Below are 25,315 nucleotides of genomic sequence, written 5' to 3'. Positions count from 1 at the left end.
TTATTGTAGGTCTCCCTCTTTTTTTGAACCATGTTTCCAATATCCCTGCCTTTTAACCTAACAGGAATATAAAGATTTTGTACCCTCTCCTTTAAAAGTCCTCCATTTCTCTACTACATCCTGCCCATAAAACAAATCATCCCAGTCCACTCCTCGTAAATCCTTTCGCATCTCCTCAAATCTAGCTTTTCCCCACTCGAGAACATCAACCCTAGGCCTTGACCTATCCCTTTCCATAATTACATTGAAGCTAATGCCACTATGATAACTGGACCCGAAGTGCTCCCTTATACATACCTCTGTCACCCGACCTATTTCATTCCCCAACAGCAGATCCAACACTGCCCCTTCTCTAGTTGTTACCTCTACATATTGGTGGTGAGTGGGGTGTCAAATTGAAGTACCTACTAATTGGAAGAACAATGCCTTGCATTATGTCTCGCCAGTCTCCAACCAGGCAGCATTAAAATTGTCTTCTCCAATTTAAGAATGTAAGAACACAGAAGTAGGCCATCAAGCCTGCTCTGCCATTCAATATGATCATGGCTGATCTGACAATAGACTCATCTCATTTCCCCCCATATCGCTTAATTCCCTTACTATGTAGAAATCAATCCAACTTTGTCTTAAATATGTTTACTAGTGTCACCTCCACAGTGAATTCCACGGATTCCCTACCCTCTGGGAAAAGCAGTTTTCCTAGATATACTTATCCTAAAACTTGAGGCCATGTCCCCTAGTTTTGGTCTCCCCTCCAAATGGAAACAATTTACCTACTTCAATCTCTTATGCCTTTCATAAATTTTAAATGTTCCTCTAAGATCCCCTCTCATTCTTCTAAATTCCAGTGAGTACAGTCTCTCTTCACAGGCCAACCTCTTCATTCCTGGAATCAACCTGGTGAACCTCCTCTGCACTACCTGCAAAGCCAGTACATATGCCTCATGTAAGGAGACCAGGATTGCATGCAGTTCTCCAGATGTGGTCTCACCAGTACTTTGCACAGTGAGTAGCAGCATAACCTCCCAGCTCTTGAATTCAATCCCTCTAGCAGAGAAGGCCAACATTCCATTTGATAGCCTGCTGCACCTGGAAACCAGCCTTTTTTGATTCATGCTCAAGCACTCCCAAGTGCTTCTGCATGTCAGCATGCTGCAATTGCTTTTCTTTTAAATAATATTCTGATCTTCCATTTTTCCTTTCAAAGTGGATACCCTCGCATTTGCCAACATTGGACTGCACCTACAGACCATTGCCCACTCACTTAAACTGTTTGTATCTCTCTACAAACCTACTATATCCTCTGCACAATTTACTTTTCCACTCAGTTTAGTGTCATCAGCAAACTTAGATACATTACATTCTGTCCCCTCTTCCAGATTGCTTATGTATGCTATGAACAGTTGTGAACACAGCACTGTCTCCTGTGGCATCCCACTCACCACTGATTGCCAACCAGAAAAACACCCCTGCACCAATGCTCTAACCATACTAATATATCACTCCCACCTCCATGCATCCTTATCTTTTGTGTAATTTTTTCATGCACCTTATCAAACCCCTTCTCAATACCCAGGTAAACAATGCCCACATGTTCCCCTCTATCTACTACACTCATTATATCCTCAAAGAACTCCACTAAATTTGTCAAACAGGACCTTCCTTTGCTGAATCCATGTTGTCTCTGCCTGATGGATCCATTTCATCTAGAAATGGATTCCTGTTAACCTTTCTCATCCCCCTCTCCCTGTCTCCTTTCTTTCAGCTCCCCACATGCTTCCCTTCCTTTTCCTTTCAGGGAGCTCACCTCTACCCTCTTTCCCCATCACTTCTCCGCTTTTTTTTCTCTTCTACCCTCCCACCATTTATCTGGGTTAGTCTGTGCTCCTCCTCCTTCTGCATTCTCCCTCCCCTTCTCCCACCTTCTTATTCAGGCATTTGCTTTTTTTTTTGTTGTACCTGACAAACAACTCCAGCCCAAAAATGTTGTTTCCGCTTTACTTCCTGCGGATACTGAGTGACCTGCCAAGTTTTTCCTGCACATTTGTGTATTGAACTCTTTGTCATCTCTTGCAATCATTCAGGGAGGCCAAATAATACATCAGGCATTTTTTTGTGTATCCACATTGGCCTTACCACAATGGCATTGTTGCTTTCATCTGAGTCCTCCAGGAAGGTACAAACTTGTGACTTTCCTCTTCAGGGTATCAACACTCCCTTGTCTCTTCAACCTGCTAATGCCAGGTTTCCCTCTTTATGAAATGCACGCCTCAGATCCAGTCTCTTCAACCCCCATGGTGCTCATATCTGAGCCGAAGCTTAACAGTGGCAGACTCAATATTGAAATCTGTTCTTTCTGTTCCTCCTCTTTTCTATGATGTTTCTTGTGACCTTGTGAGGTGGCGGACAGCTGGTGCCTGCAAAGAGATGGCAATGATATAAACATACAGAAAGAAATCAAAATAATTCTGTAAGAAGCTATTTGAGGCTCAGAAGCTCACAAACACAAAATGCATCAGAATATTAGTCTGCCTATCCCTCTATGTATTTATTGCCCTGTCTCTTTCTGACCAATGGTGTGGTGTCTTTCTGTCTATTTGTGCATGGGTTTGGTGGGTGGGGGGAGGACTTGACAGCCTTTCCTGATTTGTAGATTTGTCTGGGGGGGGGGGTGTACTTGCAATTTTTCTGAGGGTGGATGTAAATTTCTGTCTGAATAGTCAGAATGATGCAATTGAAGATAGCGCACAGGTCACATTTCCAAGAATCAGAACTCTGACCTTCTAACGTTTCTTGTGAAGTCGTATTATTTCTTTAGACCATGCTCCATGACAATGAGAAAGGTCACTAATAGGGGCCAGACCCATGTCCATATGCTGCCACCTCCTTTTCACCTTTACCCTGACTGGTATCCTGACCCCCCCCCCCCCCCCCAGGGCAAAGAACCTCCTTCCTCTTCTCCATCTCCTTCACAAATATATTGGGGTTATTGTTTTTAACATAGAGATGAGGATCTCTCTCTCATATTTCACCAGGAAATACAATGGCTCATATGAATGGGCCCTTTCCAGGGCAAATCTCTAATGTGGATCAGTGCTGCTTCCTGTCGGTGACTGGTCTAATTTCAGTGCTTGAGCAAACAATGGAGAAACTCAGTAGATCACACAGGTCACACATGGTTAGAAACAGTCAGTCAATAAAGTATCTTAACCCGAAATGCTGACTGACTATTTCTACCTGTGAGTACCACCGCCTGATCTGCTGAGTTCATCTAGAAGCTCATTGTTTGCTCGTTTCCAGCATCTGTATCTTTAACTTCATTGCTTCATCCTTGCTAGCCACAAAGCATGCCTTATCTAGAAAGTTTGGTTTGTGCTGATACACAGGGATTGTTATCTGAAAGTACCATCCCTTAGCACTGGTAAGAACTGTTGTGGATGGCCCGTGTGATGCTAGGTTATTACTTTAGTCCTGGAGAAAATAATTTCTAGGCATATGTGTTTTTTTTTTAAATCTTTTATATGCCACTTCTGGTGCTTTGGCAAATTACATTAAATCTTCACTTTCTAATTTGAAATTATTCCACCTTTTATCAAATTTGACATGGTATTGAACATCATAACACAATTCCTCTTAATCTTTTAAACCAAACAGAAAAATCTCAAATTCTTTAACTTAATTTAAATATTTATCCCTAGTGCCATTTCAATAAATATGAGTTGTTTTCTGTCCCTGGCAGATATCTGGAATTTGATTACAGATCAGGCCTAATCTTACTGAATGATTGAACAGACTCAAGGAGTTAATTGGGCAACTCTTTGCTTGTGTTTCCGATGTGCCTCCAACTCTGGTGACTGGGATTCCCTTTCTGCTCCTCAATGATTGAGTCTGTGAGAACTATTCCAAGCAATTTAAACAAACGTTAGTAGCAAGATTTTAACAAAGTATTGGAAAGCCATGGAAAAGCAATATGTTATTGGAGTTTTTCAACCTCTGTAGTCCACCACACATTTACCCTTGGACATCCTCTGCTTCTTATCCATCTGCTGCCCTTCATTGACTCACCTCAAAACATGACATCAAGTTGAATATCTGACCTCTACCCTCCATGTCACAAACAGTCCAGCTTCCAGCTCTTTTCTGCAGCAAAACAATGAAGTTACAAGTTATAATTTTTTTTTAAATTAGACATACAGCACAGTAATAGGCCCTTTAGGCCCACGAGTTCGTGCCACTCAATTACATTCAATTAACCTACAACCCCGGTACATTTCGAACAGTGGGAGGAAACCAGAGCCCCCAAGAAAAACCCACGCAGACATGGGGAAAACATACAAACTCCTTACAGACAGCACAGTATTTGAACCTCTGTCCTGATCGCTGGCGCTGTAAAGGTGTTGTGCTATCCACTACACTAATTGTGCACGTAGGGGCATAGTGCAAAACCCGGAGGACAAGAACAGAAAGTTCAAACCCATCTTACCGTTTGAATGTGATAATTCTTGATACTGATTACTGTGCTAAGGATTTGTTGCTAAGTTTGAGGAAGGCCACATGTTCAAATGAAAAATTAGAGAAATAAGGTCAAAATTAAAAAAGAGACAAAAGAACAAAGATTTCTAGGAATGATGTTGCACATTGTGACATCACATAAAATAAGCTTAAAAAACCATTATAGTAAACAATTCAATTCAAAACCAATTGCTTCATTACTTTCTTGTAAAAAGGAATATGCCATTCGTAAAGCCATCCTTGACAAAGCTTAGGATGACCTGCGAGCATTCTTTTCTTGAACACCATTGATATGTCTTGGGTAAATCTAAATCAGCCATCTGTGGCTTGCATATTTTAAATTCAAATTTATAGTGTGAATTCCTCATGAAACTTTAACTTTCATGAAGCCAGTTACAAAATTTTTAATTAGCTTTGCATAAACAGTTCTGAACTTATGACCTATCCTTCACTGAAACACCTTTGCTTCAGTTGATGGTGTATCTATAACTCTCAACTGAACTGGTAGATTGAAGTAGCAACAGGAAATAAGAATATTTTCTATTCTCTGGGTGTCCGGCCAGTTAATGTTAGGGTCATCGTAACTTAGAGTCATCTTTTGCTAGCTGCCCATTACAGACATCTGCAGTCTTTTATAAACATAGTCCCTGCTGAACAGGAAATACTGTAGCTCATGATGAAAAAAAACTTTAAGCTTTAAATCTCAATATCACAATCTTTTTAAAGTACATTATTCTATTTCATGTAAAACTAGACTTATTTTTCTTGAACATCAAATAAAATTTTCCAGAAATCCATAAGAAAGTTGTTTTATTTCCTACAGACAGTGAAAGTTAGTCAAATTAATATTCAACCTTGTGCATGGGTGGAGGCATTCTGTGGTATGGCTGGGATCAGGTTACGCCTTTTTATATACACCCACACTTCCACTATGGACTTGTCTATCACCAATTAGCATTCTTACTGCTTGTGATTTTTCTTTAATTGTTAGTTTCTTGTTGCAGGTTAAAGTTTAAATGGAAGCAAATTAATACATTTAAGTTTTTAAACTTTATTTTAACACTTGGACTGCCAATGAGAGATCTTGCCTTCCTTAATGGATGCTGGTATTTCTTAAAAGAACTATTTCAGATCACTTGCAGTCCCAATACTGCAGCAGTGTAATGAACCAAGGCAACACGAAAAATCTTTAACCTATAAAAAAGCATCGGGGCTGGCAAAAGATCTGGGCTTGGAGGGGTGGGGATGAGCAGGAAGTTGTAGTTAGCTGTGGTTACAGAAGGGAGTGGTGTTAAGGCTCTACAGATGGAAAACCCAAATGTATGGGGTTCCCATGTGTCCTGCAGAATCTAAAATACAATGCCATAAAATACATATTCTGATGACAAATCAGGCAGAGAAGAAACATGATAACAGATACAAGAGAGTTGAGTTGTTTTTGGGTCCTAATTCCTTGATGTGTTTGGATATGGCGGAATTGGGACCAGACATTGGAGGTGATTGGGTCATCTGAATCTGGGGATCTAATCAGAATTGGATCTGAAGGAAGTACAGATGCTCCATAAATGGATGCAATATTTCTCTTCTGAAAATCTGGGACAACCAACTAGCTGGACTGTTCATGGACATTTCAAATCTCTCATTGAAGCAGTCAGAGGTTCCCACCTGCTTTAAAAGGCCAACAATCATACCGGTGCCCAAGAAGAGAGCAGAGTGAGCTGCCTCAATGACGATCACCCAGTATCACTCACACCTACTGTGATGAAATGTTTTAAGAAGTTGGTCATGGCCTAGAATTAATTTGTATCTGAGTAAATTTGTACCTGGATCCACTGCAATTCACTTACCACCACGATTGCTCCACAGCAGATACAATCTCATTGGATATCCACTCAATCCTGGATCACCAGGACGTAGCAACATGTACATCAGGCAGCTTTTAATGGATTACAGCTCAGCTTTCAACACCATCACACTCTCAGTATTGGTCAGCAGGCTTCAAAGCCTAGCCCTCTGCAACTGGATCCTTGACTTCCTCACTGAAAGATCACAGTCAGTATGGATCAGAAACCTCTCTTCCTCACTGACAATCAACACAGGTGCACCTCAAGGATGCATGCTTAGCCCACTGCTCTACTCTCTCTACACCCATGACTCTATGGGCTAGGCCCAATTCAAATGCCATCTACAAGTTTGCCGATGACACCACAGTCGTCGGCAGAATCACAGATGGCAATGAGGAAGCATACAAGAGGGAGATCAGCTGGTCAAGTGGGGTCACAACAACAGCCTTGTACTCAATGCTATAAAAAGTAAGGAAATGCTGTGGATTTCAGGAAGAGGAAATCAGGAGTACATGAACTTGTCCTTATCAAAAGGTTAACCATGAAAAGGGTAAAGAACTTCAAATTCCTGGGTGTCAACATCTCTGTAGATTTATTACGTGGCCTCCATGTTGACGCAATGATGAAGAAAGCTTGCTAGCAGGTATAGCTCATGAAGAATTTGTGGAGATTTGGTAATGCCACCGAAGAATCTTGCGAATTTCGACAGGTGTACTATGGAGAGCATTCAGACTGGTTGCATTGCTGTCTGGTATGGAAGTGCCAATGCACAGGATATAAACAGGCCAGCATCATGATGGGCATTGTTCTTCATCCATTCAGGACATCTACAAGAGGCGGTGTCTCAGGAAAGCAATCTCTATCCTCAAGGACCCCCACCACCCAGGCCATGCCCTCGTCTCACTGCTACATCAGGAAGGAGGTTCAGGAGCCTGAAGATGAACACCCAATGGTAAAAACAGCTTCTTCCCCTCTGCCATCAGATTTCTGAATGGACAATGACCCACAGGCACTACCTGACTTTTTTTTTCTTCTTTTGCACTTATTGATTTATTTTAAAAAATTAATTTATAGCAACTTTGCACCTGTAATGCTGCTACAAAACAACGTATTTTGTGATACATATGACATACATGACAATAAATACTGATTCTGGTTACCTACTTAGTATGTGGACCTCCCTGAATTTAAAATTAATTATTTGTTAAAATGTAAGAACACCCATGCATCGACTTGAGTCCAGCTTGCGTTCTGGAAGTGGAGACACAAATTGTTTTGGTTTAAGTCAATCATTATAAGTGAAATATACTGTACAACATAAGATACCATGACACATGCATATTTATCTAAACTTCTATATTGTACATACACATGTCTAAATACCATGATGCAGTGTATATTTTCAGATAAAATTTAGCCAACGAGATAACATGCAAACAAGAGACTGCACAGAACATGATTTGATGCCAGATGTTGGAATCTCGTATACTATCAAGACTAGAAAAATGTTATGCAGTATAGAGTGCTTTTTTTCTGTAGTAAATAGAGTACACATTAATATAATTATGCAATAACAATAAAAAGTACATACATGTTTTATAGATTGCAATTACATATATGTAGTAGGTGTATTCTGTGCACCATTATACAGCTGGCAATGCAATCGCTTTGGTTTGGCTTCTAAGCCCACATGTTGAATGCGTGATGTGTGACTTAATGGCCTCTAATTTTGGTCCCAGAATAAATTTAAAATTTTTTATTAAGCTATTATTGGTGACCTCTAATGTATCTCCAATTGGATGTTGCTCGAACAGGCGCAAGTTGAGGTATGGATGTACACATTTTTTTTTAAAAAATGACTGGCTCCACAACTGAGAGTTGGTTTGATATCCAATACCGAACCAGGCACTGTTTAACAATAAGGGCAATTTAAATTATTCTTACTCTCCCCATCACCATCGGATCCACGCGAATCCACATATCCTTGAAAGATAACAATCTCATCGTTTCTGAGAAACATTTCATACTCGTTCTTTAATTTGTTTCTTCACCATTCTTTATCGTGTATTTTGTTTATTTCTCAAATTTTGGAAAAGGGATCTATTATTCTTTCATACTAACAAGAGATGAAGATTATATTTGTGCACTTAAAACACATTTCCAAACTTTACTGTACAATCAGTATTCCATTCAGTGCAGTGAAAAGAAGTATAACCAACAAAAACAGACAATTCAATCCCTACAATTAGATCTAGAGTTGCCACATTCTTTTCAGAATGAACAGAGGACCATAGGTCAAAAATATTGCTGGAATGAGAGAAAAACAAAATGTAATTACATAGCGATTGCTGTGTTTGTGAATTGATGTGAAACAACTTATAAACATGTATGATATTGCCTGATCAAAACTCTGCCCGTGAGAGCAACAATGTAGACCTTAACCAAACATTTGAGACCTATTTTCACCTTTAGTACCCTTGCATTGTGGAAGGATCCAAGTGTCCACTATCCTTCAGGAATGAGTTTTTTAAAAAACTTTCTGTCATTACTTTTCACCCCTTTCTCCCTCCTTGCTGTTGATGTGCCCGCTATACCAGCAATAATCTATCCAATCATGAGTTTTTAATTTCCAAATTGTAACCAAATTTCAACCTTCATTTCCCAACTGTTAATAGTGTGAGATTGTTGACATTTTTATCTCTCCTAAACTCAGCAGCAATTAGGGAATGGAATTGTACATTTCTCCTAACCTTTGATCTAAGAATCCTTTGCTGTCATCACTGTTGAACAGTCCAGTTCCTATTTTTGTTCTAAATCTTTTAATGGAATACTGTCAGAAAAAAGTTTCTCTTCCAAGCCTATCAACTCTTTCAATTGTTATGTGAATAAAACATTGGACGGAATTTTTTTTATATTGTGAAGGAAATATAGAGTGGAATCATAACTTAATCTACATATTTTTCTAACTAGTTTATCCCTGAGGTTTGGAGATAAAAACAGAATGTAGTTCCCAGGACTTGATTTAAGAGTTTTAAATGAATAAAATATAAATTACAATGTTTATATTTTAGTTTCCTTTGCAAAGGCTAGCAATCCCCCTTTTGTTGAAATTAATAGAGTGGGAATGAGCAAGGTTTTGGAATAATAGATAGGTAGAGTTATTGGTGGAATATGATTAGGAGAGTCCCGGAAGAATATTTGTTTGGGCCTGAACCACTTAATAACAAGTTAGATTTGAGAATGAAATTGCACCCAAAACCAGATGTTCTGACTGCAAAGAAAGGCAGTATTTAAGCGGTTCAGTTGTAAGCATAATATTAGGCAGAAATATCAACAGTAATTTGTTGCAACATAAACAAACACAAGTCCTAAAAATGACAGTACAGAAATACATTATAAATAATGCAAAGGTGAAAATAGTGAGATCTAAAGATTAGAACCAGACCTTACAGGAGTGAAATTAGGGGTGGCAGAATTTTGGAATTCTCTTGAGCAATTGATGCTGTCAATTGTGGAATTCAAAGAGACCTAGCTTTGTAGACTCAGAATTGGCTTGTTCAAAGATGTCAGAGGGTGGTTGTACGTGGTTTATATTCTGCATGGAGGTCGGTGATCAGTAGTGTTCTGCAGTGATCTGTTCTGGGACCCATTCTCTTTGTAATTTTTAATAAATAACCTGGATGAGGAAATGGAGGGCTGGGTTAGTAAGTTTATGAATGACACAAAGGTTGGTGGTGTTGTGGATAGTCAGGAAGGTTGCCAAAGGTTACAGAGGAACATTGAAAGGATGCAGAACTGGGCTGAAAAGTGGTAAATTTAAATTTATTTTTTAAAAAAATTTAGACAGACAGAACAGTAACAGGCCAATTCAGCCCACAAGCCAATGCTGCCCAATTAACCTACAACCCCTGGTACGTTTTGAATGGTGGAAGGAAACTGGAGGCCCCGGGGAAAACCCACGCAAACATAGGAAGAGTGTACTGTGCCAGATTACGTTATATTTTATATTGTTTATAGTTATGTTTTAAAGGAGATAAATTGTTGGGTTTTTTTTAGTTAAATCACAAAAAGATGCAAACACCACAACACAGATCTCATTTAAAATGCCAGAGCTCTGCTCAAGCCAGACAGTTCAGGCTCTGAGTGCCTTTGCAAAAACTTTGAAGAATGCCTATAAGGACTTCACAAGTAGGTGTTAATTGGACATGCTGTGGTGCAATGGATTATTGTTTTGGAAAGCAACAGATGAACAGACTCGGTAGATCGGGCCCGGTGCAGCAGTCTGTCTGAATGCAGTTTGCTGTTGTAAGAGGGTCATGTGGTTTTCTCTGAGTGAGAGAGAATTCAGTTCTACAGTTCATCAGCAGCAGATTGGACTGGAACAGGACAAGCTGGCAAGCTTGTGGAAAAGAACATTTTTTGAAGACGGGTTGTAAGTTCTTAGTTCAGCCTGGTCAAAGCCCTTGAGGTCCATACAAGAGGAGATGGCTGGCTGTATAATGTTTCACTTGAAATAAGGGAAACAGAAAAGGAACTCTGTGGTGACCTGAAAGAAAGAGGTTATATTCTTAAAAACCCTGTTGGGACAAGTTTCTTTGGCAAGACACTTGCGTGGCTGATCGGAAGGAATCGATTTGTGTCCAACGAGCAACAAATCTCTCTCTGAAAACTGATAGGAACCTTCCTGAGCAGTAACCATTTACCTTTCAAGCACCAAAGCCTGGTGAAATTCATAAATGTTAAATTCTGTGCTCAGTATAAGAATTGTCTGATACCGGTGAACTTGGAGGATTGAGAAGTGAGATTGAACTGTGAATCAAAGAACTTTACTGAACTTGCATACACGTGCGCTTAGAATTAGAAAAGGGTTAAGTTAATAGTAATAAGTTAGAATTTGATCCTGTTTTCATGTTTAAAGATGTTTAAAAGCAACTTTTGTTTAAGTAACCATTTGTCTTGGTGAATTTCTATTGCTGCTGGGTCCATAACCGTACCAACTCCTTACAGACAGAGTAGGATTTGAATCCCGGTCCCCATTTCTGGTGCTGCAACAGAATTGCATAGCCGCTACACTAACTGTGTTCCTTTAAATGGTAGATGGAGTTTAACCTAGAAAATAGTGAAATGGTTCATTTCGGTTGATCAAATTTGAAGGCAGAATACAATGTTAATGGGAGAACTGTGACTCTGTGAGCGGTGCGGATGAGCTGAAAAATCAGTCAAAGCTGCTGCACGGGTTGATAGTGTTGTTAAGAAAGTGTATGGTGTATTGGCCTTCATTAATCAAGGGAGCGTTTTCAAGAGCTGTGAGGTAATGTTGCCATTATGTTGCCACTTGGATATTGTGTTCCGTTCTGGTCACTATAGGAAGGATGTGGTGCTATTGAGAGGGTGCAGAGGAGATTTACAAGGATGCTACCTAGATTGGAGAGCATGCCTTATGAGACTAGGTTCGTGAAATTGGTCTTTTCTTCTTGGACCGAAAGAGGATGAGTGATTGAGGAGGTGCACAAGATGATAAAAAGCATTGATTGTGTGGAGGCCAGATGTTTTATCACAGGGCTGAAATGGCAACCATGAAGGCGCATAGTTTTAAAGTGCTTGAATTTAATTGCAGGGTAGGGGTGCAAGAGCTAAGTTTTTCACACAGTGGTGGGTGCATGGCATGCACTGCTGGCAACAGTAGTGGAGGCAGGTACAATAGGATCCTTTAAGAGGCTATTAGATAGGTACATTGAACTGGAGAAAATGGAGCATTGTTCAATAGGGAAATTCTAGGTAGTTGTTAGAGTAGGTTAGTTGGTCAGCACAGTACTGTGAACTGAAGGGCATAAATTGTGCTGTAGATTTCTATGTTCTAATATTAAAACAGATAGATTTTTAGAACTACAGAACCCTTCAGCACAGAAACAGGCCTTTTGGCCAATCTTATCCATGCCAAACTATTTTTCCATCTAGCCCCATCAACCTGCACCCGGATCATATTCCACTGTACCCCTCCCATCCCTGTACCTATGTAAATGTCTCAAATATTGAAATCAAATCTGCATCCACCACCTTTCCTGGCAGCTCATTCCACACCCTCACCACCCTCTGAGTAAAGAGGTTCCCCATAAACATTTCACCTTTAACTCATGCCCTCTCATTCTTGCATTACCCAACCTCAGTGGAAAAAGCCTGCTTGCATTTACCATATCTATCCCCTCTTAATTTTGTGTACTTATATCAAGTCTCCCCTCATTTTCCAATGCTCCAGGTAATAAAGTTCTAATCTATTTAACCCTTCCCAATAATAGCTCCTCAGGTCCTGGCAACATCCTTGTAAATTATCTCAACCTTATTGATATCTTTCCTGAATGTAGGTGACCAAAACTGCACACAATACTCCAAATTTGACCTCATTAATATCTTATACAGCTTCAACATTACACTCCAGGTCCTGTACTCAGTACTTTGATTTATGAAGGCTAATGTGCCAAATGCCATTTTATGACCTGTCCACCCGTGACACCACTTTCAAGGAATTCTGCATCTGTATTCCCAGATCACTCTGTTCTCTTCAGTGCCCTACCATTTATATGTAAGCCCTACCATGTTTGTCCTCCCTAAGTACCACACCTCACACTTGTCCAAATTAAATTCCATCTGCCATGTTGCAACCCACTTTCCCAGCTGGTCCAAGATTTGAAGTCTTCCTCGCTCTCCACAGCACCTCCAATCTTTGTGTGATTGGAAAACTTGCTGATCCAATTTCTTCTTTGGCTTGGCTTCGCGGACGAAGATTTATGGAGGGGGTAAATGTCCACGTCAGCTGCAGGCTCGTTTGTGGCTGACAAGTCCGATGCGGGACAGGCAGACACGGGATGGCAGAGGTTGACAGCATCGAGTCCACGCTGCTGAAGATCCAGCTGCGCTGGGTGGGTCACGTCTCCAGAATGGAGGACCATCGCCTTCCCAAGATCGTGTTATATGGCGAGCTCTCCACTGGCCACCGTGACAGAGGTGCACCAAAGAAAAGGTACAAGGACTGCCTAAAGAAATCTCTTGGTGCCTGCCACATTGACCACCGCCAGTGGGCTGATATCGCCTCAAACCGTGCATCTTGGCGCCTCACAGTTTGGCGGGCAGCAACCTCCTTTGAAGAAGACCGCAGAGCCCACCTCACTGACAAAAGACAAAGGAGGAAAAACCCAACACCTAGATCGTTGACATCAATACAAACAGCACTAGATCCAGCACAAATCATTAAGGTACACCACTAGTTACAGGTAACCAGAGCGCAGTCATCTATGACTACTCTCCGGGTTTTCCCACAAGGCCCATGTTTCATCCAATTTACTCCATTATCCTGAATACTAGGCGATTGAATGTTCTTGATCATTCTCCCATGTAGGACATTGACAATGTAGACAACATCCACTGCCTTCCCTTCATCAACTTTCCTGGTAACCTCCTTGAAAACTCTATAAGACTGGTTAGACATGACTCATTATGCATGAAGCCACATTGTCTATCCCTAATCAGTCTCACCTATCTAGAACTGGCTAGACACAATTCAAATGTGGTCAACAAATTTGCCAATGTTATTGGCAGAATCGTAGACAGCAATGAGGAAGCATACAGGAGGGAAATAGATCTGCTAGTTAAGTGGTGCCACAACAACAACCTTGTACTCCATATAAGCAAAACCAAGGAGCTGATTGTGGACTTCAGGAAGGGGAATTTGGAGAACATGCACCAGTCCTCATCGAAGGGTCAGCAGTGGAAAGGGTTAAGAGCTTCAAGTTCCTGGGTGTCAACATCTCTGAGGATTTGCCCTCTGGCCTCTATGCCAATGCAGTCACGAAGAAAACTCTAGAGTGGCTACACCTCATAATGAGTTTGAGGAGATTTGGTATGCCACCAAAAACTATTGCAAATTTCTTCAGGTGTACCATGGAGAGCATTCTGACTGGTTGCATCACTGTCTAGTATGGAGGAGCTCAGGACACGAACAGGCTACAGGGTTATGAACTTGGCCAGTGCCAACATAGGCATTAGTCTTCACTCCATTAAGGGCATCTACAGGAAGTGATGTCTCAAGAAAGCAACATCTATTCTCAATGGACCCTCATCATCCAGGCCATGACCTCAGGAAGAAGGTTTAGGAGTCTGAAAATGAACACCCAATGGTACAAAAACAGCTTCTTCCACTCTGTTATTCGATTTCTGAATGGGCAATGAACCACAGACACCACTTTTTCTCTCACTGCACTTTTTAAAATCTTTTAAAAATGTTATTTTGTAACATTTTTATTCCTGCAATGCTGTTGCAAAACAACAAATTTCATGACATGTTCATGACAATAAATTCTGATATATCTGGACCCTTGAATACCTTCCAATAATTTACCCACTTATGATGTCAGGCTCATTGGCAAATAATTTCCCAGGTTATTCTCAGAGTCTTCTTAAACATTGGGAAATATCAGTGATCCTCCAATCCTCAAGCACCTCACCCATGGTTAAAGATGTTTTCAATATCTTTGCTAGGACCCCAGCAATTTCTGTACTGACCTCCCTCAACGTCTGAGGGAATATATTGTAAGGCCCTGGGGATACATCCACCCTTATTTGCTTCAAGACAGCAAGCATCTCCTCCTCTGTAATCAGTATAATGCCTACGGCATCACTGGTCTTTTTGTTAAAGGTTTTAATATTAATTGGTCATGGTAGGATAGATGGAATTGGATGACATGGGACCATTTTTCCTTACCTCCTTAAATAACAAAATATCTGACAATTTTCAATCCAGAGGACAAATCCTGAACGAAAGGAGTCTGTGGGGGCATGACAAAAGCATTTACAGTTTCCACCTACCTATTTTAAACCCCTGTGGTGAAGCTTGTCAGATACTGGAGATTTGATTATAATTAATATTGTTGTTTTTCTCCATTTCTATTTTTTAACGACTCCTTTAAGTTCTTGGTCTTGAGTCAGAGAAGGTGCAGAAAATAATCACCAGCAAATTATAATATTTGCAAATTTGAGTTCAGAAATGCTTTCTGGGGAGGAGGGAGGGGGGAGGGAGAAAAAGTCACTGTAAATGTGTGGAAAAGAAAAAGTGTATATCATGGCTATTGTGATTTATGGTGTGAAAAATAAAAAAATTTTAAATTAAAAAAAAAAAAAAAAGAAATGCTTTCTGAAAAAGGCCCCACCATTTCATAATCTCTTCATTCAAAATAGTAAAAATGCATGTTACTGCTAATGCATTCAGGATCATCTGTTTAAATCCTGAGTGTAAACAGGGCACACAACAGTGACACATCAACACACACACACATCTGAAACAATAGTAAAGTTATTCACTTAACCAACAAAAGCTTCCAAATGTTAATGCTAACATCGATTGTTGGCTTACAGATTTCATATTCAGGGTTTGCCAAGTTACCTTGAACTTTCTATGTTTAAAATAAAGCCTAATAAAAGGAGTAGTCTGTGCATAATGAGCGGAGAGGGGGTGTTTTGAAACTGAATAACGTTTGTAACATTTTCTCCCATGGCTTTCTGATAAATGTCAAATAAAACGATGCAGAAGGAGCTGGATGCTCGTGCTCACCGGCAGATTTGAATCAAATTATGCCGATTGTAATTGAAGTTAATGCAACAGGAAAATGTTTAATAGCTTCTAGGTTTTGTGACAAAAATCATCCTGTGTCGATGATCTCCTCTGTTCAGTGTAAGGCAGAGTGAATCTGAGAAGGTGTGCTAGCAGAATTCCCTTAATATCCATTAAAACACCCATGAAAGCGTGTCTTGGCATTATCAATGTTAAGGGAATTCTCACCCTGATACAGTGGGTCCTCCGATCTGCAGTTAAATCCTTTACTGTTTACTAACAAAATAAAACTTGGCGTACAACACCAACATCTGTTTCACAGTAGCCTTTGACATCAAATGCTGGGAGAAGTGGGGGGGGGGAGTCTCTGGGGGGGGGGGGGGAGTCTCTGGAAGTGGTAGTTACAGAACTTGTACGTTTTGTATCAGCCTATATCTCGCACCACCCCCGCCCACTCCAGATCTTTAGAGAGAACCTCCCTTTCAAAGCGAGATGTCCCCCATGTGCTCCGCAAGAGAACTGCTGGGACGATGAGAGAGACCCACATGCAGATTTTTATTTAAAATATAGATTTTACTTTCACGGCCTGGGGAGACTTTATCAATAGAGGCGACAAGAACCCCCTGCAAGTCATGCTCCGCTGGCAGTAAACGGACTGGATTGCGATTAGCCGCGACACTAGTTATGTTTGGTATTCCTTCCACCAACCTCCCACTGACTGCGTCCACCCACGCCAGGATCTGCGTCACACTGCCCGTGTGGGAGTGAGTATGAGCAAGAGCGGAATATCCCATGCAGCCCGGAGGGGGAGGAGGTTGTACAGAGGTTGTGTGTGAGCCAGACAACGAGGGGGAGGAGGAGGAGGAGGAGAAAGTTGAGGGTGGCGTGGTGGAGGAGGAAAGGGGATGAGGTGAAGGAGGAGGAGGAGGTGGGGGGAGGAAGAAACTCGCCGAAATCAGAGCTTGCGAGAGCCGGAGTGTAAGGACTGAAGCGCGCGGGGCAGCTGGAGAGGGAGAGAGTGTCAACATCATCAGGAGTGGGAGCCTCCTCCGCCCCCCTTCTCTCTGCCCACAGGGTTCGAGGCATTGGCGCGATCTGAGAGGTGCAGCCGCCGGGACAGCAGGCGACAAAGTTCTCACTTGGTTGGAGAGCGGGGAGTGAGTACGAGGGAGAGGCAGGCTCGCAGTGCACCAGGTAGGCGCGGGCGTCAGTTCTGCACCGAGCCTTGCTTCTGTCAATCCTGCCATGGCCGGCTTTCACGTGTAACGCTGGACGTCGTCTTTTAATGCTTTTGTTTTATTTCCGCGAGGGAAGCGTTGTGTGATAAGATGGAGACTTTATCCCCCCCCCCCCCCATCCTTTCTGTTCTTTGTATCCCGGTTTGTGCGGTCCTTTCGTGCCGGAAGGAGAGGGTGGATTTCGCAGTTGTGTGGGTGATTCCCAAAGAGCTCGTTTACTATGGGCTCAAGGAGGCGTGAAAGCTGCAAGCCTGGAGTGGGCTGGGTGGGGGGGACACAATGGAAGAACTAACTAGGTTATATTCAATTGAGACCTATTTACCTAATTGAAGGAGCTTTTTAAAAATGTTGTCAGGTTGTGGATACATGTTTGTACCTGGGTATCACGAGCAAGTAAGTGGCACATTACTCCCGAAAGCCACTGTCTCCCCCCCCCCCCTTAAAAGAAATTACTTTAATTCGTTAAACCTTCTATAAAGGTCACTTGATAAGAAGGTATTAAAGAATTGTGCATAAACTATTGATTTCAGTTATTTTTTTTATTTGACTGGAAATATCTAGGGGGGGGGGGAAGGAGATGGTGTGAGGAAGACGGATGATCGGAACAGGAATCGAGAGCCTCTTTTCCCCCACCCACCTACCCAGATATTGGATGGTCGGTCTTGCTGGCGACGAGTTGCGCAGTGACCACGGCCCGTGTGTGGGCAGCTGTTTGATGTAAAGGTCTTGCAGAAGAAACTAAATTCACTGATCTCCTTAACGACAACAGTAACGTGAAATTTAGGATTGGTTAACTTCATCAGCTGCTAAACTGTCTTCCTAGGACCCACTCTCTCTTAACAATGTCATCAACTGAGAGTGTCAAGAGAATTGCTCTAGTTACTGTTGAAGAACTGACACTCGGTCCAAAATGTGCCACAGATGACATCAGTACCAGCATTTTTATACGTGCTTAAACTTTAGCTTGTATCTTCAGATGGGCTGATTAAGATCAGAGGAAGGAGACCTAATAGTGCTGAAGCTTTCAACTGGACACTGAAGATCCAGTCAGCCTTGGAGAATATAAGGGGAGGGTAAAATCGGCAGATTCACATTCCATGTTGTTATCCTTGACTCGTCATATGGATATTTGGTAAGACCACTTCAGGATTTGGCTGTCATTGTCTTCGGGGGAGGGAAATATTGCACATTGAGTGAAGGAAAGCTAAATGGCCAGGTTTATTTGCCAAGGGTTTAATCAGAATTGCCCAGACAGAGCAATAATCTGTCACGGATACTCCTATTTCACTGGGCAAAGTGAGAAAGGGATTTTTATAAAGTCAGTGGGATAAATGCACATTTAGCACAAATGCTAATCAAAGGTATTCGAGCTAAACGATGTAGTTCATCGGCATTATTTTATTCATTTGTAAGTCATGGGAACACTTGAATATTTGCCAAAATGTACATTGGAATGCAAAGTGTAAACAATGAAGTAAATTTATTGCTGAATTTAGTTCCTAAGTTATCAAATTTCTACCTTGTCAAATGTGCTGGTGTAGCAAGGAGTCCGAAAGCAAGGTTTATGTTCCTTGCAAGAAGGCTTGAACACAGAAGCAGAGATGTCTTATTTCAATTATACTTAAGAAAAACTCAGCCGAAACAGTCAATATTTCAGGGCTGCGAACCTTTGTTAATTATATTGGGACTTGGAGGAATATTGAGCATTGTTTTGGTTTTCTTAAATCAGGATATTACTGACATCAAAGGAATCCATTGAACATACTGATCCCTGGGATTGTTATGTGAAATGAAATTGGGTCAACTAAGTCTATATTAGAAACAATCTAGAAGAAAGGAAGAGGTCTCGTTGAAAGTTCTAGCCTTTGAATCAAACAGGCTTGATGCAGGACAGAGATTTGAGGGATTCAGACACAGGAGGCATAGTCAGGATTTGGAAAATATATTCATAAATAATTAGGACAGAAATTAGAAGTTTCTTCTTTCATGTTGTGGTTAACTTGTTGAATACTGTTCCCTGAAGTCCTATGGAAGGCAAGTTGCTGAAAATATTTAAGGAAAGATTTCTAGATGCAAAAAGTATTTGTGAGTTTGGAGGCAGAGTGTGAAAATGTGGTGTGTGGAGATTATCTGGGATTGTACTGAATGGCAGAGCAGGCTGAGGGGACCAAATTTCTCTGATTTTTAATTGTTTCCATATTCTTAAGATACAGCTTAATATTAAACAGTGTGTACATTTTAATTGCAGCATATATGTTTAAGATACTTTGTGCCATTTAACTTGCATATCACTCTAGCTAATTGTTGCAATAATTAAAGTTGGCACAGTTCTTATTTTGTATAGATGTCACAAGTTTGCATTGGTGAAAAAGGCACAAAAATGTGTTTTTCTTTAAATAGGGAAACATAGCAGTTTAAAAATGTGGTAAGTGTGGAGTTCTGTACATAATTATATTATCTTGTCACTTACTGAAATGCTTTCATTTGTCACTAGGTAAATACACCCTCTCACCATTGGTGGTGCTTTCCAGTATCTGTCTATGGTTTCCCAACACAATTGAATGTCCCTTTCCTCCTCTCACTTTAACCATATAACCATTTACGGAGCGGAAACAGGCCATGTCGGCCTTTCGAGTCCACACTGGTTCACTAGAACAACTCCACTAGCTCAAACCTCCCGCTCACTGCCAATAACCCTCCAACCCTCTCACCTCCATGTATGTACACATCCACCCTCCTCTTAAATGACAGAACGGACCCTGATTTGCTCGATACATGTTAGAATTCATTTTGCCATGGTCATCAGCAGTTACATCATCTTTGCTCTTTGGCTTCACACCAGAGCTTTAATGTTCTCGCATCTCTTTCAAAACTTTTATGTTTTGATATTCAACAATAAATAATTAAGGTTGTTCACTTCAAAATTTTTATTGGATTAATTTTTAATTAAAATGTTTAATCTGATAATCTTGGCCTTAATTCATATTTAAGTGATGCAATTACTCCATCTGTATGACTTAAGATGGCTTTTGTGCTGTTACTTTTATTGCATGGGTTGATGTGCACAATGTGTTTGACTTGTCATGAAACTGATTGGAGCTTAATTTGACAGCTGTTACAAATTACTGTCTCTCTAATCAATAAAATGTTGAAATATTTTTAAGGTAAACTTCCCATTCATGGTTCACTTATTTGCTTTTTTCCAAATGGTTTTGTTCTCTTTGTGTCCTTTAGGATTTGTGATGATTATTGACCCATGTGAACCTCTTGCTTGTTTTATTTGCTTGACAAGCATTTTTATTCTTCTCACCTTTTAAACTGTTTCTATGTTTACATTTGTGGCATCTAACTTTAACCTACTTGCCCATCCAATTGAGGTTGGCAATTTTTGTCTGACCGCTATAATGCCCTCTCCCGAATTGGCTACCATGTTTTAAATGGAAAACCTTGTTTGCTGTGAAACTAATGGACTCTTTTACCTTTTGTTTTGATTCTGTTTTTGTGTTTCCTACTTTCAAGGGTTGTGTGGCGATAAACAATGAGATATGTGTCCACCAAAGGACCTGTGGCAATTTGAGCCAGAATCATTTTAAATTTGAATAAGGCATGAAAATTAATGATTTCTGAAAATCAGATTTTTTTTTCAAATGCACTTGAATAATGTTTTACAAGTAATGCATAAATTATGTAAAATTAAAGCATTAATCTTTGAAAATTAGCTACAATTAAGCAACAGCCCCCTAAATCTGAAAAAAATGTAATTGGGTGGCATCAGAAAACAAGCTTGGAAAATCGGATTTTTTTGAAAAAAAGGTTTCCACATATTCTGTGATTGAGTTGATAAACATTGCCAAATAATGAAGATCCAAAAATCATATCTAATCTAAAAATAACTTAAATATGATTTTGAAATTACTGTCTCATTATATATGGTATTTAAAACTCTCTGGTCAGATTTTGTTACCAAAGTAATGCAGAGTTTTCAAGATCAGGGCCAGTCCATGGGAGTCACATGGCCTTTTAAATTGCTGAAACCTCATGTTGATTTCATGTTGGGAGAAGTTCTTCCTGATGCTGCTTGACAAAATCCCACCACCAGCCTAAATATCTTAGCAAATTGGAAAATCCTGTTCTGAATCTATACTGATGGAATTTCACCTCGTTGCCATTTAGTCTTTCAGTGCAGTCCAAATTTCCCATTACAAATACAAGAGCTCTTTCCTACTTTGAAGATCAATTATTTAAGGGTCGAGTCTCCTGAAGTAATTGAGGTCCAGTACCAGCCAGCATATGTGGACATATTCACAAAAATGCTGTACTTCATACTGCTCTTTTCTATTTACTTCACCAGCAATTATATTTTGGAGATTGTTCACATGAAACTCTAGTAGTTGGTAGGTGAACAGAAATACCTCATTTGCCCTTGTATAGCCCCTTTCACACTTGCATCCCAGTAAATCGGCCATTCAGTGTCCCGGGATAGGAATGGGGGTTTGGCCTTTCACAATAGACCACTCCGAACTGGGACACTGAGCACTTTCACACTTGCAAGGGTTTATCCCTGGCGTTTGGTCTCTTCTACCTTTAATAGGAAGTGCCTGCAATGTAATTGCCCATTTCACGCTCGCCTGATCTCAACGCCGGTGTCTGCAGATGCCGGGGATTGTACTAGGAGTTGAGGCGAGCAATCCCTGGCGTGAGATGGCATCATCTGATGCCGGCGTTGAGCAGATTTTGCTTTCACACTTGCCACTTTGGTGTTTGATTCTTGGGTTCACTGGCAAGTATGAAAGGGGCTTTAGATAACTGAGATGAATATATCAACTGATCTTGACTTTTCTTGAGATCATTGTCCATCCGGTATTTTAAGGAGGCTGGGGTCCACATGTTCATCAATAACCTTCTGATGTAAAGACCTAAACAAATTAGGATGAAGAAGTGGCATGGCTTGAATCTGGCGGTGTCTGTCAGGAGTTTGTATGATCTCCCAGTGTCTGCATGGGTTTCCTTCGGGTGCTCTGGTTTCCTCCCACCTTTTTTAAAAAGGTATGGGGATTGTAGGTTAATTGATGTATTGAGGAACACTGGCTCATAGGCTGGAAGGACCTGTTATTCAAGATTCTTGTACTGTCATGTAATAAAACAGATGTAATAAAATACAAAATTTCATTTAGTCTGCCGTAAGGTAGACAAAGGTTTGCCATCAGCAGAAATTACACACCACCCCTTACTTTCAGAGTAAAAGAAGCAAAAGGGAGTCCCTACACGGTCACTGAGTGTCCATGGATTCACCTCCAGTGCTCTTCCGGCCTTTGCAACCACACAGACTCCAGTCCAAACTATTGGCACCCCAAGCTCCAGATCCCACCTGCAAAACGACCAGGAAGCCTTCAACTCCCGAGGCGCCTTGGGGACCACTCCTGCTCTCCAACCTTCATGCATTCTGGTTCTGACACCTGGCATGCTTTCAGCCAGTCAGCAGCCTGGTCAAGTCCTTTGACCACAGGTTGCCTGAATGGGTTCCTTGCCTTGAATCACCAACAGCCCCTGGCCTGTGTGTTCTTCAGCCATAGAGATCCTCACCGCCCAGCTGCTATGGTCACTGACCCGCAGAGTTGTCTCCTCTTCTCCTTCTCCTTGAGGGGAGGGGTGTTTTCCCCATTTGCACCAGTCCTCTGTTTTCCCCAGAGTCTGCAACCCTTGGGGCCGCTGCTGAACATGGGTGCTACCATCTTGGGCCATGATTGCAGGATTTTGAAATCAAACACCGTTGGCTTCTTTAATAGGAGTTTAAAGCCTGGAAAGAACTTTTAGTAATTGGACTGGCAGGAGAACCCTGCAGAGGAGCACTGTGTCCCCACTCCCTAAATTTAAAATTTTTAAAAGTAATGAGTATATCCTAGAATATTGAACCTTGCCTTGAAGAAGCAATTTGACTTCATGTTGATGTGAATAGTATATTTGGGAATGCTTCAATTGTATATTTTGCCACAGTTTTATTTAACCCATCCCTGGTATTGACTAATGTTAACTTGTAAATTGTGATACTAAGTTGAGTAGCTGAATAATCTAATTCCATTTCAGTGCAACATAGATGGAGGGAAATGTAGACTGCGGGTCTCTTTTATTTTGGTCATTAAAAACGTTTCAAAAATTAAACATTTTCTAAGTGGCAAGAAAAATGCAGTCGGTGCATTCATCTGGAGCATTAATACCTCATCAGCATGCTATTTTTATAAAAGGCCCCATGGGTTTCAAAATACTAATTAATTTAGCTATTGTCATTCCATGTTAGAAAGGTGTATCTTTTTCTCTGTTACTACTTTCTAACCTAATTGCATTTAGAATGGGTAAGTTAAACAATTATTTCCTTTTATTTTGTAATTATTCAGTCAGCAAAGTGTAGCACAAAGGGAAGGCTATCTGTGCCAATACTTGGGTAGAGCAGTTTAATTTTTCCCATATCTTTGTATCTTTTCCTTCTACATTTACCGAGTTAATTTTTGAAGTCTATTGTTTACTCTCCCATCAGGCAGTGTTCCAAATCCTCACCACTTGTAACACAGAGAAGTTTTTCCTTGTGTCATCGTTAGATCTATTGTCAATAACTGCAGATTGATGCATTTTTAAATATCTTTTGCTGCTACCCCTATCCTCAGATCACGTTACTGTACAGCAGAAGTTTTAATGATTCCTTGTTTGCAGTGCCAAAGTATTGCATTAATACGTTTTATTGGAAAAATACCACTTTGTAGTTAATTGAAATATATTCTAACTCTTTATAAGGAATTATTTACAATATTTAATACAAAATATAAATTTAATGATGTGTGTTGTGGGATAACTCTTAACTACTGTTTCATGCAATGCAAAGTTATCAGGCTATGAATTTCAGACACCGCCTATACTCCAAACAAGAGGAGCCTGTCTCATGCCACCTACACATAGCAGAGGTGGAGTGTGGTATGAGCGTAGTAAGAATTTGTTGTGTAAAGAACCGAAGTCTGACATTTACTCTACAGATGATTTTTATTTTAAACACAGGTACTGCAGTTGGTCATGGCAACTTCATTACCAAGAACACTTGGTGAATTGCAACTCTATCGCATTCTACAGCGAGCCAACCTCTTGTCATATTATGATGCTTTTATTCAGCAAGGCGGAGATGATGTGCAGCAACTCTGTGAAGCAGGAGAGGAGGAATTCTTGGAGATCATGGCCTTGGTTGGCATGGCAAGCAAACCTCTGCATGTCAGGAGATTGCAGAAAGCTCTAAGAGACTGGGTGACAAATCCCTCTCTCTTTAATCAACCACTGAACTCTCTTCCAGTCAGTAGCATTCCACTCTACAAAATACCTGAGGGCTCAACTGCATATCCTGGGTCAAATGCTGACAATCACGAAAGAAGCCATAACCTTCGGGAGCCTCCTGTGAAGTTTCCGAAATGCTTGGCTGCATTGTGTGGACAAGGAGTGGGGCCCAACAAGCTTGGGTTAGCCGGGAGTTTGCCATTGCAGATGCCCGCTGAGCAACGGTTCTGGCAAGGACAGTCAGCAACTGAGAGCGAACATAGTCTTTCCCCTGCCGATCCCTCGTCTCCATCCTCCCCTCGAGAAAACGGTGAAACTCTAGATGATGTTGCTGTTGTTGCAATCACAGAGTCTGTGGAACGGTTGATTCAAGGCATTCCAAAAACGGACAAGAATGAAGTAAAAGAATTTTTAAGAACCAATAAGAAGTTAGCAAAAATGATCAGTCACATCTTCAACATGAGCGATGGTGATCCCCACAAAGAAGAAGAAATACGAAAATACAGTGCAATATATGGCCGTTTTGATTCCAAAAGGAAAGATGGAAAACATCTTACACTTCATGAGGTACAGGATTTTCCTCAATGATCACTTTTCTCTTGTATTGCATTTGCACATTTTGCAGTTGAACAAGTGAAGCTCAATGTTCCTTTAATATCAACATTGCCTGTGTCATCAAGTTCCACTGTTGCATTGGAAAATGGGCAGGATTTCAGCTCCTACTTAGTTTAGAAATGGCAGATTTTCATGCATATGCTGGTTGGGAGTGTTGTCTGTCTTGAGATCATTTACTAAAATGTGCAAAGCCT

The 25,315-nt window shown here is 40.8% G+C and overlaps 1 protein-coding gene across 7 annotated transcripts in view; it reads left to right on the top strand.

Annotated features, from left to right (window-relative positions):
* Positions 1-25,315, top strand: part of LOC138761834 (NGFI-A-binding protein 1-like) — a 74,088-nt gene that overhangs the window by 5,108 nt on the left and 43,665 nt on the right. For 4 of the 7 annotated variants that reach the window (XM_069934652.1, XM_069934653.1, XM_069934655.1 and 1 more), the window contains exons 1-2: positions 16,848-17,151; positions 24,240-25,073. In XM_069934652.1, the coding sequence (XP_069790753.1) occupies positions 24,255-25,073 (819 nt within the window). In that variant the 5' untranslated portion in view covers positions 16,848-17,151; positions 24,240-24,254. Of the gene's footprint in view, positions 1-16,847; positions 17,152-18,171; positions 18,328-24,239; positions 25,074-25,315 lie in introns of those variants that run through there. The other 3 variants (XM_069934651.1, XM_069934648.1, XM_069934650.1) reach the window with 3 other exon arrangements.

Source organism: Narcine bancroftii, chromosome 4 (genome assembly GCF_036971445.1).
Source record: "Narcine bancroftii isolate sNarBan1 chromosome 4, sNarBan1.hap1, whole genome shotgun sequence".
NCBI lineage: Eukaryota > Metazoa > Chordata > Chondrichthyes > Torpediniformes > Narcinidae > Narcine > Narcine bancroftii.
Note: the sequence above shows the minus strand (reverse complement) of the source record. Positions and strands in the feature narration are given on the sequence as shown.